The sequence below is a fragment of the Gopherus evgoodei genome, chromosome 3 (genome assembly GCF_007399415.2).
Source record: "Gopherus evgoodei ecotype Sinaloan lineage chromosome 3, rGopEvg1_v1.p, whole genome shotgun sequence".
NCBI classification, from domain to species: Eukaryota; Metazoa; Chordata; order Testudines; family Testudinidae; genus Gopherus; species Gopherus evgoodei.
In genome coordinates, this window is record NC_044324.1 from 158,724,451 (window position 1) to 158,740,115 (window position 15,665).

The window sequence follows — 15,665 nt, forward strand, 5'->3', positions numbered from 1 at the left end:
AAGGGGCAAGCTACTTCCAGCCACTGGAGGGTGAAAGGGGTGGGGTGGGGTGGAGAAGGAGAGATGAGCTCTGCAAAAACACAGGCCAGGTCGTTCCTCCCCCCTCCCCGCACAGCTGGAAACAGCCCCTCCCGGCCCCTCCCTCCCTCACAGTGCCGAAAGGCTGCTACTGGCCATGTTCTGGTGTGAACCCTGGCAGAAATTGGGAGGGGGGGGATGTGATCCTGTGCCCACCCCCCATGTGTTTCCTCAGGAAGACACTACACCAGGTACCAGGAGAGGCGGATCCGTCCTGGGGGCCCAGCTAGGCATGGAGGGCGGAGAGTGCTGGAAGGGGAGGGTCGGTCACACACACACACACGCGCACATACACACACATACCGTGTACGGGGTGAACCCTCATGAACCCTAAAGTCTTAAAGATAAGAAGGTAAATAAAAAGAATCCAACTACGCAGTATTTCTTTTTAACGAGCTCAGTCAACTTGATGTTAATTTGGACATTTGTACTGCATAGTTGAACTTGCCGGTGAACTTGCTTGAATATGAGCAATTTTGCCAGGTGTCCTGTATTCAACATAGGGAAATATGGTCACTCGCCCAAGGGAAATGATGAAAATTTCATTTTAGGATATATTTAAAATTAGATAGTCCAAAGCACAAAAATATACAGCATTTAAGACTGTAGTATAATGAGTGAGTGACGGAGACTCATGAATGGAAAGAAAATAGGATCTATAAAAGGGAAAGAGCAGATGAGTAGACACACTGATGGACATTTTTGAGGCTGAGAAGCCTATTTCTGGGGCAGTGTTAAGCTTGGTACATGGGAGTCTGCAATGAGGATCAAAAAGGAATTATCCCACTTGTGCATTTCTAGCTACCAGCACATTCTTTGTTGTTCTCTCTCTGCATGCTTAATACTCTGTTTTCGTTGCTGTATCCCAACACATCATGTGCATGCTCTTATATCTTACTTCGTGTTTTAAATAAGTGTCTAGTGAACTGAGCTCTTGCTTTCATTCCAGTTCAGCTTGGGCACTCCTGTCCAAACCATTTAATTGTAACCAAATCTTGTTTAAATCAGCAATATTTATTAAACTGTAAGTTTAGCTTTTATTTACCACGTTAAATTTCACCTTTTTCTAAAGTTAAATTTAAGAAGTTTTGTGAAGATTAAGAAAAATAGCTTGTTCTATGGCTTGGGGACATGCTCAAAATATATTTTTCAAAAGTTCATTTTATTTAGATTGCATTGCTAATTATGTAACATTTCAAGTTTTTAAAATTTTAGTTAATGATTAAGAATTATGAAATGAATCTCTCACATAGTGATTACACTTCATTTATCTAAATTATGGTCTTACCAAGAGAAAATCACCACTCAGATCCACATGAAGGATTTTGCTTCCAATATTTTTCCTTCCACAGAACCAGAATTCCCATCAAAGAGCAGGATACCAGTTTTTGCTCTTAACAAAAATGCACAGCATAATGGGAAATCTTGATTTAAAGCATTATCCAGATTTGTATGAGCAAACAGACTAATCATTTTTTTAAATCCAGATAAATTTGTGACTTTGTGATAAGAATCATTTGCATTAGTTCTGTGAAGATTAGAGGAACAAAGAGAAGATGAAAATCCAACTGCATAATATATATGGGAGGTGAACAGCCAAAGTATATTTAAGTATATTTAATTATTCTGTTTTATCTCCAAGCTGGAATATTTAAGTTGGCAATGAATCCCTGCAAATTCAGGCCAAAACATACTGGTTTTGCGCACTTACATGTAAAATGTAATCAGTGAATGGCTGGGCTGTTCGTGTAGTCTATAACAGTACTAGGCAAGACCATACAGAGACCTGGGTTTGGGAGTGACGTACACAGGATGAGGTAAAGGAGCAGCATGCAAGGCCTTTTTCACCTCATAGCTGCTGTTCACAGCAGAATTTCAGTCTTGTTTTAAAAAAAAAAAAAAAAAAAAAGCCTGTACTTTCAGATGCTGCCTGCTATGACTGCAACTATTTTAACTGTGTGGTTCTCTCTGTTCTAGAACCATTAATCTTTGAGATCAGCTGTCAATATTTATTCATTTAATCATAGTCATAGATAGGATGACCAGAGGGCAAGTGTGAAAAATTGGGACGGGGGTGGGGGGTGATAGGTGCCTATATAAGAAAAAAATAAAATAAAATCGGGATTCTCCCTATAAAATCAGGACACCTGGTCACCCTAGTCATAGAAATTAGAGGTGGGAGGAAACATTGTTTATCTAGTCCTTCCCTCTGTCAGTTCAGGGTTCTTTGTGAAGGTACGTTTTTCTCATCCTTTTCCCAGTCTAATAATAAATGTCTCAAGTAATAGAGACTTCACAGCTTCATTTAGAAAACTGTTCCACTGCTTAAGAACTCTTACTGGTTAGCAATTTTTCCTGAGACTCAGCCTACAATTTTCTGCTTCTTAATTTGGTACCATATTTTCCAATTATGTTCCTATACAACCCTAAACAATTCCCCTCCCTTCTTGATGTTTATGCCCTTGCAATATTTGCGAACTGTTATGTTTCATCTAAATCTTCACTTACTATAGATGACAGCGAGAATATCTTGTTAATATATTAGAGACGAAAAAATTCGCAACAAAGTGAAACCCTTGAAAGGGCTCTTTCTTTCTGAAGATTTCTGAATGGGCTCTTTGAACTTTATCAATAGTCCAAAATTAACCTGAATGCCCAAGATTCAGGAAGGGGCAGTAGAAGACTGCACACACATCAGCCTTTTTTTCTGACTGAATTCCCTAGGGATTATGCAAATATGAGGAAGGAAAATAGTTTTCATTAGAACAGGAGAGAGAAGAATCATTCCTACATGAAGATCAACAGTGCAGTTGCCTTAGGTAGATGGAGTGGCACACTGCAGGGGGGGGTGTGATTAATAATAAACTGTTCAAACTTGGCTCTGTGGCAGGATTTGTTGGATTTAGCTGTAATCTCGTGGTTCAAACTGATCCTTTCAAATAGAGAGCATACACTGAGTTGAATTCTGTATGATGCTGCTAATATCTGTGTATGTTATGTGTTGAGGTTACATTTGGGAGGGGGGATATTTATTTATTTATTGGTGAGACTAAGGAGAGGAAAGTATCTTTTTGAAACTTTGAAGTTAGAGAGAGAGTGGAACCTGGCACTGAGGAGAGTAAGGCAGAGTTATAAAGGGTATTGTAGGCAGCTCAATTTTAAAAGGTCTTGTGGGAACTCCAGCGTGTATCCTCTCTTCCAAAAGTCTGCAAAACCTCTGAAGCTTGCTTTTTAAATGCTTACTTATTTCAGAGCATATTTTTATTTCCTACATTTAGACCAAAATATAGCTTTTATTTGTATGTTTTGTAGAACAGTAGCAGTCGCAGCGAAGAGGGAGTGAAGAGAGAGGTAACATAAAACATGTTGGAAGCATTGCCTCCAGAGGGGACAAATTAGAGATCAGAAAACGGAATAAACATTGAGTATACTTAATGAGGTGATTCAAATGAAGAATAAAAGCAGGCAGGGTCTGTCAGTAGCCTAATAGTAGTGGCAGTGCACTACCATGTAGGAGATACAGACTGGATTTCTAGGGTTGGTATTTGCTCATTGGGCAAAAGATACAGTTGAGGCATGAAATGGGAAACAGCTATTTGCAGCTTTAACATAGTGACTCTTTTCTCAGTACAAAGAAGTAAAGGTTAATCCCATTTTGAACTGAGGTGCTCCCAGGTTGTACCATATTTCAAAATTTTACTGGGGAAGAATTCTCCTTTTCACGTAGTCATCCTGTGCTTTATCTCCAAATAGTCCTCTGCCTGAAAATGTAAGAGTTCTTTGACTTCTTTGAAAAACAGTTTGAAAAAATTTCATCTCTGAAATGACTTAATTTTACCACACTAGAGTTGCAATGAAAATGAATATGGCTTTAGGATTTAACATAAGTAAATTATGCCTTAAGGTTCATGTAGACATGAACAGAATTTTAACAGCAGCACTTAAATGTTAGTCTTTGGGCTTTACAAGATGTAAAAACTTATGGAGCATTTTTTTCACAGAGTTATCTCTGACACAGACTTTGTTCAAGATACTGTTTTGTTTTTCAGATTTCTTGACTTTTCTTAGATTATGTAAAAAACTGCTACGGTGTAAAATCTGAGTGACAATGGTAGTATATGGTTAGATTGACCATGGATTCTCCTATTAAGGGGCTCTGTAGAGAGGGTTTGTTGGGGTTTGTCCCTCTCTGGGGCGGTGAGGACCCACACCTTCTCCCTTGGTCCTGGCCCAGCCCCTTGGGGAATCAGGCCACAGGAGTCCTGGCTCACGCCATCCAGCAGGGGGCTGAGCACACACAGATAACAATTAACAGATAACTAGCCCAGGCCCTGGGTCAGGGCTGGGGAGTAAAGAGTCCAAGGCTCAGGCCCTCAGGCAGGGGCTTAGCAAACACAGGTAAATAGCACACCCAGGCTCCAAGCAGCCTGGGAAAGGGGGAGACTGCCACCCATGCATTGGGTGGCGGGGAGTGGGGGACATAGGCCTTCCCACTCCACTGCGTCCCAACCCAATTGCCCTAGCAGTGGCCAAAGGCCCACTGCTGTGTCTGTGGGGATCTTGGCCGCAACTCGCTGACATGAGTTCCAGCTGTGCTGCAGCCAGATTCGGGTTGGCTGCCCCCAGGCTACTTCCCAACTCTCCCTCTGGAGGTATCTGGGTCAAGGTGGTGTCCTCAGGGGGGTCGATCACCACTGGATCCTCAGGGTAGGGTCAGCGACTCTTCGGGGTAGCTGGCGAGAAGTAGGCTCAGTTACTCTCTGACACATAGGTCTGTGTCAAGTGGCGGCCAGTCAGGCCAGTATCCAGGTCTGCTGCTGGTTGCTGGAGTCTCTCTGGTGGGAGCTGGGCCGGAGGTGTCTGGCCTCTCCAGCAGCTGCCTCCTGAGTGAGCTCTGGGATTGAGCTCTTATACTTCCTGTCCAGCCTCTGACCCTCTGGGGGGTGGGCTTGGAGTGCTCTGGCTCCGCCCACCCTGGTGTTTGGTGGAGCTTGTCCCTCTCTGGGGTACCAGGGAACCACACCGCCTCCCTGCAGTCTCATTTCCTTTTTGTTTTTATAATAGGCGGAAGAAGTCTTGAGGCAAGAGCTAGAAAAAAAGGAAACACCAGGATTATATTGCTTGCTTGGCGATGTTCTTAAAGATCACCAATACTATGACAAGGCTTGGGAGTTATCTAAGCATCGCAGTGCCCGGGCCCAGCGCTCCAAAGGCCTCCTCTATCTTCGCAACAAAGAGTTCAGAGAATGCGTGGAGTGCTTCGAACGTTCGGTGAAGATTAACCCCATGCAGGTTGGGAAAGAAAAACAAATATGGTTTTTAAAGTTAGGATGTTTACTTTTTAATTGTTGTGTTTTTAATGTTTAATGTTTTTCAAAATTTAAAAACAGGTTAACTGTGTTCACAAATGGTCAGAGTATCAGTCTTAACTTTATTAATTTATTAATGTGGTAAATATTGATGATCTTTAAGATGAGAGACTAAGAGCTCTGTCTAGAAGCAGCATAATAAGGGAATGGACATGTACAAGCTTTCCTATGCAGGCTTTCTGCCAAAATTGCGACTTGGCTTGTTGCATTCCGACTGTCCCCAAAATGACAAGACACTCCCTCCTTTTCCGCTGGCAAAAGATTTTTAAACACTAATATATTTATAAATTTCATTGACTGTCTTGTATCCTAGTTAAAGAAAATAGACCATATAGATTTTTCAGTAGAAAATCCTGTGAAAGAGAGTGGTAGGAACTAAATCAAGGGAAAATCTAGAAACTGGAGTTGTCTTTATACCATTATGGATTGATGGGATTACACAGCAGAGCTGATGACACAAACCTCTCTGGAAGATCCTGGCTAATTGCACTAAAAATGCAGCTGATACACTAATGAGTTGTTGTGTATTAATGAATTTGTGTAATAATTAATTAAGTCTCAGTATTGACTAGGGACCCGGAAGTGTTTACCTACTGAGAAAACAGCTTCTGCTGCAGTGTACAACTGTTTTGGATAGTGACAGGCTTATGGGTGCTGCTGAATCCGTTCAGATTTAGAAACATTTATGTTGATGTTTCAGTTTAGGGCTGAATTGTGTCTTACAGCTAATGCCTTGTATTGGGAATGGATTAGAGCTACCACTTCCCAGCAGGTACAGTGCTTCATAGATGACTCCTAGAGCTCCTTAACAAACCTGGGGAACACACCCACTGCTCACACCCCATAAGACCTTCCTTGGACTCATTTCTTCTGCACATCCCTTGGCTGGGTAGTGATTCTTGACCAACAAAGTTTTTCCTCTTGGATGAGTTTGAGGATTTTTGGCTATGAATAGGCTTGCATGAACAGCACAAGCCAAGAATGGAGTCTTATGGCCTATGCCTCCCTCTGTGCAGTAGCTAACCCCATTCTGGTCCTTTATGAAGAGATCTGCAAACCAAACAAATAAGCTGAAAAGGTCTGGGAAAGCAAAAAAGATCCATCTCTTGGTTCAAGGAGATTGAAGTAAGTTTGGGATCTTCTCACAAAGCCAACCACAAGGAATAAGGGAAGAGTGAGCACCATGAAAAAGGCCTTGATTTGCTGTGAGAATAAGGGGATCCTGCAGTTGGAGAAAAGAGGGTACTAACGGGTACAAGCAGTAAAGTAGCCTTATCCTTTAAATTTTTCAGATTATGATTTCTGGTACCTCTGTCATCGTGTAACCAAAAGCTTTAAAAGAAGATGCCAAAGAACATGAGAGAGAGAGGTTGGGAAAAGGGTACATTTGGGAGAAATTTGGTCATGTGGATAGACAGAATTCACCTAAGGGGAATGCCATGCAAGAAGAGCCGTGGAGATAATACCACATCTGAGTTTGAAAAAAAAAAAGGAGGTGGGGGGTGGACTTCATCACTCAGGGGTGAAAGCGAGGAAGAGGAAAACACTCCAGAGCCAGTGTCTGTATGTGTGACTGACTTGAGCCATCTCTGTGAGTTGGCAAGAACTTTCATAAATTGAGATGATGATGAGGCTGTTAACTGAGGCAGGAGAGAAACATAGTAGAGCTGCATTAGAAGGTTTTTGAAAATTAGAAATTTGAGGTACATCGAGCATGTAGGAAATAAAAAAAATGACTTTGAAAATGTTGCTAGCACAATAAAGGAAAGCACAGAGAAAGGTGCAACATTCCAAAGAGTTGATTGAGAACCTTGAAGAAAAAGATTAATAGACCCTGATTATTTTATCCACAAGCTAATTAGCAATCTGTAGTAAACAAAGCACTTAACTGTTTATGCCAAACTAGGTTTCTGATTGAGTGTTCACCTTATTTTCTGAAAAAGTTAAGTGAAAATAAAAAGAAAGGAATGTATTAGTGCAGTGGTTCCCAAACTGGGGTTCACAAAATGTTACAGGGGGTTCTTGGGGGGAAAAAAATCTCTAATGGCAGACAGAGCTGTCCCTAGGGATCCCAGGCATCACAGGGCCAGCAGCTCAGAGCTCCAGGGACTTCCAAGAGCTATGCAGATCAAAGCAAGCATATCTGTCACACTCAGAAGATTTAAACTTCAAGACGCCTTATAAGAAATTGAAAGGGAGGTGGATTTTTTTTTTGCTGTTTTTAAAATTAAATAGGCTGCTGGTATTGTTTTTTAAATTATTATGAAGAACAAGTTTAAGCTTTGTGTAACGTGCGTCGTTTGCCTGGACTGCTCAAGACCTGAATGTTGTGTAGGAAGAACTCATTGAATTAGCTTCTTAAATATCTTCATGCTGTTTCACATCTGATACTCCTTGATGAAACATAGGAGCCTTGTCTTATAACAAGCTTAATCAAAGGGATACAAGCTACAAAAGTGAGATCTTGGAAGAGTGTTGCCGTTTTCATAATGTAATATAATACTGTAATGATAAAAACAAATTTTATACTTCCAAGATCATTGCTTTTGTACTTCATCCTCAGGTAAGGGAGAAAATCCCTGGAAACATTCATTTTTAGGAGGGGGTTCAGGAGACTTGACATTTTAGTGAAAGGGGTTCACGGGTTGTTAAAGTTTGGGAACCACTGTTTTAGTGTCATTGTGCCAAGAAATAAAAGTATAAAAACCTGCAAGCAAATTTAAAAGTCTGAGTAAAAGCACACTTCTGTAGTTAGAATGGAGATAGTAATGTTAAATAGTTTACTTTCCAGCCTGAGACCTTCAGAGACGCTAGAAATTCATTGTTAAAATTGAACCTGCAGCTCACTTGGAAAGGTTTGTTGTGCTAAAGTATTCTGGGCAGTTCACTCCAGCTATTCTGTAGTAATTTGGCTGAAAGTAGGTTAGTGAACAATGTTACCTGGCATCCAAAGAAAAATAGTAAATTATTAGTAAAGAGCTCCTGTACTACAACAGGAGAATTAATTGAGGTTTTCAGAAATTTAATGATAAGCTTCTTTAAATATGGCTAGTTTTCTTTTTAACACCCCTCTCACCCCCTCTGTCCCCCGTCCCTCCACAAAAATAGAAAGCATCTGTTTCCCCTGCTCTGAGATTTGTATTCCTGCTCCATAGCATGTTTGTTTTCTCTCTTGACTTAGCAGGGAAAATGAAAACAATACACTGCCAGTGGCAGTTGCTCTTCCTTAAACTTTATTACATGTGGTGACAATTGTTTGATGAGATAAAAACTTGTATTTCAACAGAAATTGTTTTTTTTTACAAGACTAAAGTAAACTGAATAATTTCCACTGAAGTTATTTTTCAACTAAATCTTCACATTTGTTTGTCTCACAGTATACTGAAAGCATTCTTGATGTATCAGTAATTCTGCATTTTTGGTGTTGAAATCTATAAATGCTTGAGCATAACTCTCAAGCATTATAAGGTAATGCACGGAACACATTTCACCTGCTTATTTTGGCAATACCAAAAGCTTGTTCTAATGCAGATTATATGGAAGATTGTTGATTAAGATCTTCCCACTGTCACAGAGACAGCTGTGCTAGAGAGAGTTCTGGAGCCATCTATAAGAAATAAAACCAGTAATTCAGCATCTGTGACCTTAAGCTACCTTCATCTGTGAAGCAGCTGGCAGCCTTACTGTTCCATTTTACAGTCTGCCTTCTAAAGTCTTTCTTCAGTTTGTAACAATTTTCTCTGATGGGGAGGAAATTTGAATAAAACTGGTCTTCTGCACTGTTATGTCCAACTTCTAATACATATAGAAACAATTTAATCTTCCTACAGCAATCTCTGCGAAGTGAACTACAGTGTCTTCGTCTCTGTCTGCCTTTAGAGTTACTCATGATTAAGGTTAAGTGTCTGTCACAGGTATTTTTACTAAAAGTCAGGAACAGGTTGTGGGCAATAAACAAAGATTTACGGAAGCCTGTGACCTGTCCCTAACTTTTACTAAAAAATATCTGGGAGGTAGGGGGCTAATAGTGGGAGCGGTGCAGGGGCTAACCTCCAGCAGCTGCTCCAGCTGCCCCATGGATGGCCCCAGGCCACTGCTCTGGCGTCCCTATGGAATGTTGCTCCGGCAGCCCTGGGGCCAATTCTCTTCTCCCCCCCCCCCCCCCCACCACCGCATTTCTTCAGGCCGGGCCTCTTCTCCAGCGTCTGTGGGATTGACAGCTGCTTCAGCCTTGCTGATGCAGAAGTAGTCATGGAGGTCCTGGAAAGTCATGGAACCAGTGGCCTCCATGACAGAATTGTACCCTTACTCATGATCACTACTGTGCTTGTGGTGGTGGTGGTAATTTGCATTAGAGTAGAACCTAAAGGCCTCATTCAAGATGAGGTCACTGTTGTGCTAGGCACTGAATGAACATATAGTTTACAATCTGAATAGACAAGACAGAACAGGTTGGCAGAAAGAAAGTGATATTATCCACATTGTATAGAGAGAAAAGTGAAGCACAGATATTAAATTACCTGCCTGTGGTCAGCAGAAAAGTCTGTGCAGAGCCAGAAATTGAGCCCAGATCTCTTGCATGCCTCGACTGCAACACTATCTTTCATATCAGTTTTGAGTAGTTTGACAGTTCTTCTCCAGCCTCACCTTTCCAAATATTGTGGTAATTAGTTTCTCTTACTCCTCTATTTTTGGGTGCGACTGACATTCATAGAACTATTTTCCTATTTCTCTGCATACCAGAATTTCTGTCTGCAATTAATGCAACTCAGGACTTCTGCTTTTCTTTCCAAAAGCGAGTGGCTTGTCAGATCCCACCCACATTTACCCCGCTGTATACAGAGGTACATTTTCTCTAGCATCAGTTTTTTGGCTACTATTATGTGTGATGCCTACTCCAGTAATGTCTGTCCTTTAAAGGATGTAGATATTTTAAATACGCTTTCCCCTCCTCGATGTCTGTATATTGAGCTTCTCATAACTGTTTCCCAGGTTCATGAGAAGATGGCATAAAATTCCTCCCCCTCCAAATCTCCTGTCTTTCCACAGAATCGTACCAAAACCACCACTGCTAATTGTAGTTCTACACAAACAAATCACCCTTCTTCCTGTAGGAAAATATTTCCCTGAAGCATTAAGAATTTTGATCCTGAAGTGATTCAGTGCTTAAATGACATGTTTGATTCCAGTGAGTCAGAGCTTGATTCCGATTTATGCAAGGACTCAAGGTCACTGAAACTATATACACATTAGAAGCTAAAAAAGGAAGAAAGATCCATTCTTGTCTTCCTGTCCCTGTCTCCCACAGGAAATGCAAAGGGAAAAAAACCATTTCAGGTCAAATTCAGTTGGTATTATTCAGGCAAAATTCTCACTTAAGGCACAAGGAGTTTTGGTTAATAAAGGGCAGCAGGTTTCATTCCTTAAAGAGTAAAATTAACAAGCATTCTGCTGAGAGGTGCTCTTCATTTTTTGTGTTCCATCCAAAAAAAGCTTTTAAATGAAAGCCAATCCAAGAAAAATAAAAATGAGCAGCTTTCCTCCATATAGGAGAGAGAAATTTCCTGTTCCTCAGGATGCTCTACCTAAGATTTAGAGGCAAATTGTTTGAGACAAGTTGGACAAAGTGATATATCTTCTCTTCGCCCCCCCCACCCCCCCCGAATACTGAAGATTTTCATACTCCATTGCCTTCTAAAGATCTGCCTAAAATATATCCTTCCAGAAGTTAATTCTCTGTTCCAGAATATCTTGGAAGAAATGTAGATTCCTCCCAAAAATTATGAATGATTCAACTACATAAATGATACATTCTCTGTTGCTAAGAATCTATTCTTCCTTTCTAGCATTGATCAAAAACTTCCTGATTTCTGTGGACAGAGTCCAGTGTTCCCAAAGATTTCTTAGATAAAGAAATTGACTATTCTTTCTAAACAGGTTTTTGAGACTGAGGTTAGAAATGGCTTACGTTTCCACAGCCAGAGTCTTGCTACAATGGGTTGTGGCCATTCCAGTGACAATTGGCAGCCAAGTAATCTGCCAATGAGAACTCTTGATACATATACAATCCCATTCATGCTACTGCTTCACTTCACCAATAAAATTACAGTATATGAATTAGAAGGCGAGGAGAGGTGATAGTTGAGATAACTTGAGAAGCCTTGAGAAGTTCTGATCTCCCATGTTTAAGAAGGATGAATTCAAACTGGAACAGGTTCAGAGATGGGCTACTAGGATGATCCGAGGAATGGAAAACCTGTCTTATGAAAGGAGACTCAAAGAGCTTGGTTGGTTTAGCCTAACCAAAAGAAGGTTGGGGGGGATATGCTTGCTCTTTATAAATATATCAGTGGGATTAATATTAGAAAGGGAGAGGAATTATTTAAGCTTAGTACCAATGTAGATACAAGAACAAATGGGTATAAACTGGACACTAGGAAGTTTAGACTTGAAATTAGACGAAGGTTTCTAACCATTAGAGGAGTGAAGTTCTGGAACAGCCTTCCTAGTGGGGGCAAAAGACATATCTGGCTTTAAGACTAAGCTTGATAAGTTTATGGAAGGGATGGTATGATGGGATAGCTTAATTTTGGCAATTGATCTTTGATTATCAGCAGGTAAGTATGCCCACTGGTCTGTGATGGGATGTTAGATGGGATGAGATCTGAGTTACTGCAGAGAATTCTTTCCTGAGTGCTGGCTGGTGAGTCTTGCCCACATGCTCAGGGTTTAGCTGATTGCCATATTTGGGGTCGGGAAGGAATTTTTCTCTGGGGCAGATTGGCAGAGGCCCTGGAGGTTTTTTGCCTTCCTCTGCAGCGTGGGGCATGGGTCACTTGCTAGTGGATTCTCCGCAGCTTGAGGTCTTCAAACCACAATTTGAAGACTTCAGTAACTCAGACATAGGTTAGGAGTTTGTTATAGAAGTGGATGGTAGGATTCTGTGGCCTGCTTTGTGCAGGAGGTCAGACTAGATGATCATATTGGTCCCTTCTGACCCTAAAGTCTATGAGTCTATAAGACTTCTTCCACCTATTGAGTTAACACCTTTATTTAGCTGTGACACTTGAGTACCTTTCCCAGAGCTGAAGAAGAGCTCCATGGAGCTCAAAGGGCTCTCTTGCACTAATAGAAGTTGGTCCAATAAAATATATTACCTCACTCATCTTGTTCCTCTACTATCTTGGGACCACCATGGCTATAACAACACTGCAGGCACTTTTCTGGAAGTGGCAGACTAAAGCATGTGGCTGATATAACTTATCATGCTAGCCTGCATGGATTTGAGAGAGCCTGCAGATAGGTCACATATCAATATCTCTCTGGAAGTCAGCTTGCCATAGACTGCAACTGGATTTCAAAGCTTCAAACAAAGCAGTAAAAGTCTTACTCTCAGGAATCTCCCTTTGAAAATCAGCCAGCCTTGTAGCGAGTGGCAGTGGGCAAAGGTAACTTATGTAATCAAACAGGGTGGAACTTTTATTCTAAACTTGCCTTGGATTTCCTGGGTATAACACAGATCTGAGCCTAAATTATCATCATATGATGGTATCTGCCCTCAATTGAGTCTTAACAGTTCACTCTTATCTCTGTTTTTCTAATCAGTGGAGAGTTGGACCTCAAGCCAACAAACTAGTGCCAAAAAGGAACTTTAATCTAGTTTTACAAGCCTTGACAAAATTATTTTTTGAACCTCTGACAAAGTTTGCCTTATGCTACTTTTCAGTCACTTTCTTCAGAGCAATTATTACATCAGCCAGCAGAGTACTCCGATTTGATGCCCTGCCCAATAAAATGGAATTCTTATTCTTTCTGCACAGAATATTGCCAAATGTGTCTCTAAACTAGCAACTTGTTCACTTTTCATCTTAGTAAAAAATGTCATTACTCACCTTAGAAACACCCAGAGAAGGTACATGTACTCTTTCTAGATGTTCAAAGGACAGATAAATGTTACCTCAGTACAGCAGAGGATCGAAGGAAATTTATTCATTGATTGGTTTTGATGGGGGTCACAAAAGAGGCATAAAAACTTCAAAGGCTGCTTCCTGTAGTAGTCAGAATGGCCATTACTAAAGCCTATGGACTTGATTCTGAGGAGCACCTAAGGTAGGTAGGTCCTAAGCTTTTTAGAACTTACAGGTCAACACCAACTCCTTAATGGGAGATTTTCAAAGATGTATATAGAAATCAAGCATCTAATTTGCATTGAAAGTTTGTCTTTTGAAAATCTGCCTTTTAAATTCCACATAGAAACCCACAAGCAGCGAGTGCAAATCATAGAGCACTGATCTCTTATGCTCTCGGTGAAATACTTAATTTACCAGGGATTATTTTAAGATATAGCCCCAGAGTATTTTTTAATACTCTAATCTAGAAGTGACACAGAAGTATGGATAATAGTCACAAGGTCTGTATCTGAAAGGAACAGTTGCAACCTCCTGGAGATTCTTAAATCGACCCAGATACTGAGTATGCTCATTGGCTGCTTTGCCCAGATACAATGAAATGGAGTGCATCATCATCACCCGGAAAACACTGCAGGCCATGTCTCCTTAATTTACCCAGCATAGAGGCTGAACAACGTATTTATTAGGTGCTTTAAGTTTCTGTCCTTTCAAATAGCTCTTCTCAGTTTATATATAATCACGCACAAACTATGTTAAAAACATGAAGGTCTCTTATTTACTGGGCAGCTATTCAGTATTTTGTTTTCTCCTTGTTCAGTGTGTGGCTCAGTGCCTTATTTATTGTACACTATTCAACCCCTGCTATTGAGACAGAATTAATTTCCTCATGGTGTTTTCTATGACGCTCATCACTATATAGTATCTGACTGTTTCATAAATGATTTATTATTTTTTCCACAGTACCCTGGTGAAATAAGGGCGTATTACCCCCATTTTACAAAGAGGGAACTGAGGCACAGAAATTAAGGTCAAAATTTCCAGCTAAGTTTGGGTGCCGAAATTGAGACTCCTAGGACCTGGTTTTTCAAAGTATGTAGTATTTAAATCATTCAAAGCACATTTCCCATTGACTTCAGCTCCAGTTGTGAGTGCTCACCAGTTCTTTAAAACAGACCCCACAGGGTGTCAAGTTGGGTACCCAGAAAATGAGGAATGCACAGTTAGTGATGCCTATAGAAAGTTTGGTGTCAGTGACGTACTAGCATCATATTGGAACTCTGTGGCATGGAGAGAATCCAGTTTTCTAGGGCAGCATTCAACTGTCTTAATCATGAGACTGTCCTTTCTTTACATGAATCTGCTGCCTCATTCACTATACAACTTCCAGATTCTGCAACAAATGAAGCAGACAATAGTCTCCTTCCTTACATAAGCCTGTGAAATAGCATGAGATTGGAATGGAACATATTGCCAGTGGGTTTCACAGATATTTGTGTACAGCAAAGGAATATTGAGACTCTTGAATCTTGTGTTCCACTCCAGGCTCTTGAGAGGACTGTGCTCTAGTAGGCACTGATTCTTCTGCCTGTTTTCCCCAACCTTGACCATTCTGTCTCTTCCCCCACCTCCCTTACAACCTGTCGCTGTCTTTGTCCCACCCCTGACTCCTCACCCCGTCTCACTTTCCTCACTTATCCAGTCCCACTCTCCACTCCTCAGGCTTTTCATCCAAGCCATAGTCTCACTGCTCAGCAAGCCTAGCTCCACCATCCTGGCTCCTTGTTGGATCTGTCTGTTTCTTTCTTGGCCTGTGACCACCCCTGTGCTCACATTCCCTGTCTCCATTGGCTTCTGGTCCCAGCCTCCCTCTCAGATCTCCTCAACTAATCAGAGTACTCCCAATTTCCATTCCCAGCCAGTTCCAGTTCTCCTCTCGGTATCTAGTTCCTCATCAGATCTCTCTCATTTCTCTCTCCATCTCCTTGCTCCTGTCCCAGTCTTCTTGCCCAGTGAGTCCCATATTAGGGGAAACTATGTCAGTTTCTCTCTCCTTCCACTTCCAGCCTCCAGTCCCAGTCTTCTCCCCCTAGGCTCCTTATACCAGTCTACTCCCTCCCCAACCCAAGGTCCAGCTCTTATCCCCTCTGGATTGAACATGGGAAAACAGCATAGTTTCCCCTAACCTCTGTTTCAGAAATGGCTGAACAGTGTTGGCTGAAATTTTTCTAAAAAGATTCCGCTGGAGGAGACACCCAGCCTCAAAAATTTCAGCCAAAATAGTTAATGTTGTAAAGTTCTAAGCAACTGA

The 15,665-nt window shown here is 41.2% G+C and overlaps 1 protein-coding gene across 2 annotated transcripts in view; it reads left to right on the forward strand.

Annotated features, from left to right (window-relative positions):
* Positions 1 to 15,665, forward strand: part of TTC27 (tetratricopeptide repeat domain 27) — a 196,778-nt gene that overhangs the window by 146,577 nt on the left and 34,536 nt on the right. For both annotated transcript variants that reach the window (XM_030557129.1, XM_030557130.1), the window contains exon 13: positions 5,143 to 5,370. In XM_030557129.1, coding sequence (XP_030412989.1) covers positions 5,143 to 5,370 — 228 coding nt within the window. The remainder of the gene's footprint in view (positions 1 to 5,142; positions 5,371 to 15,665) is intronic.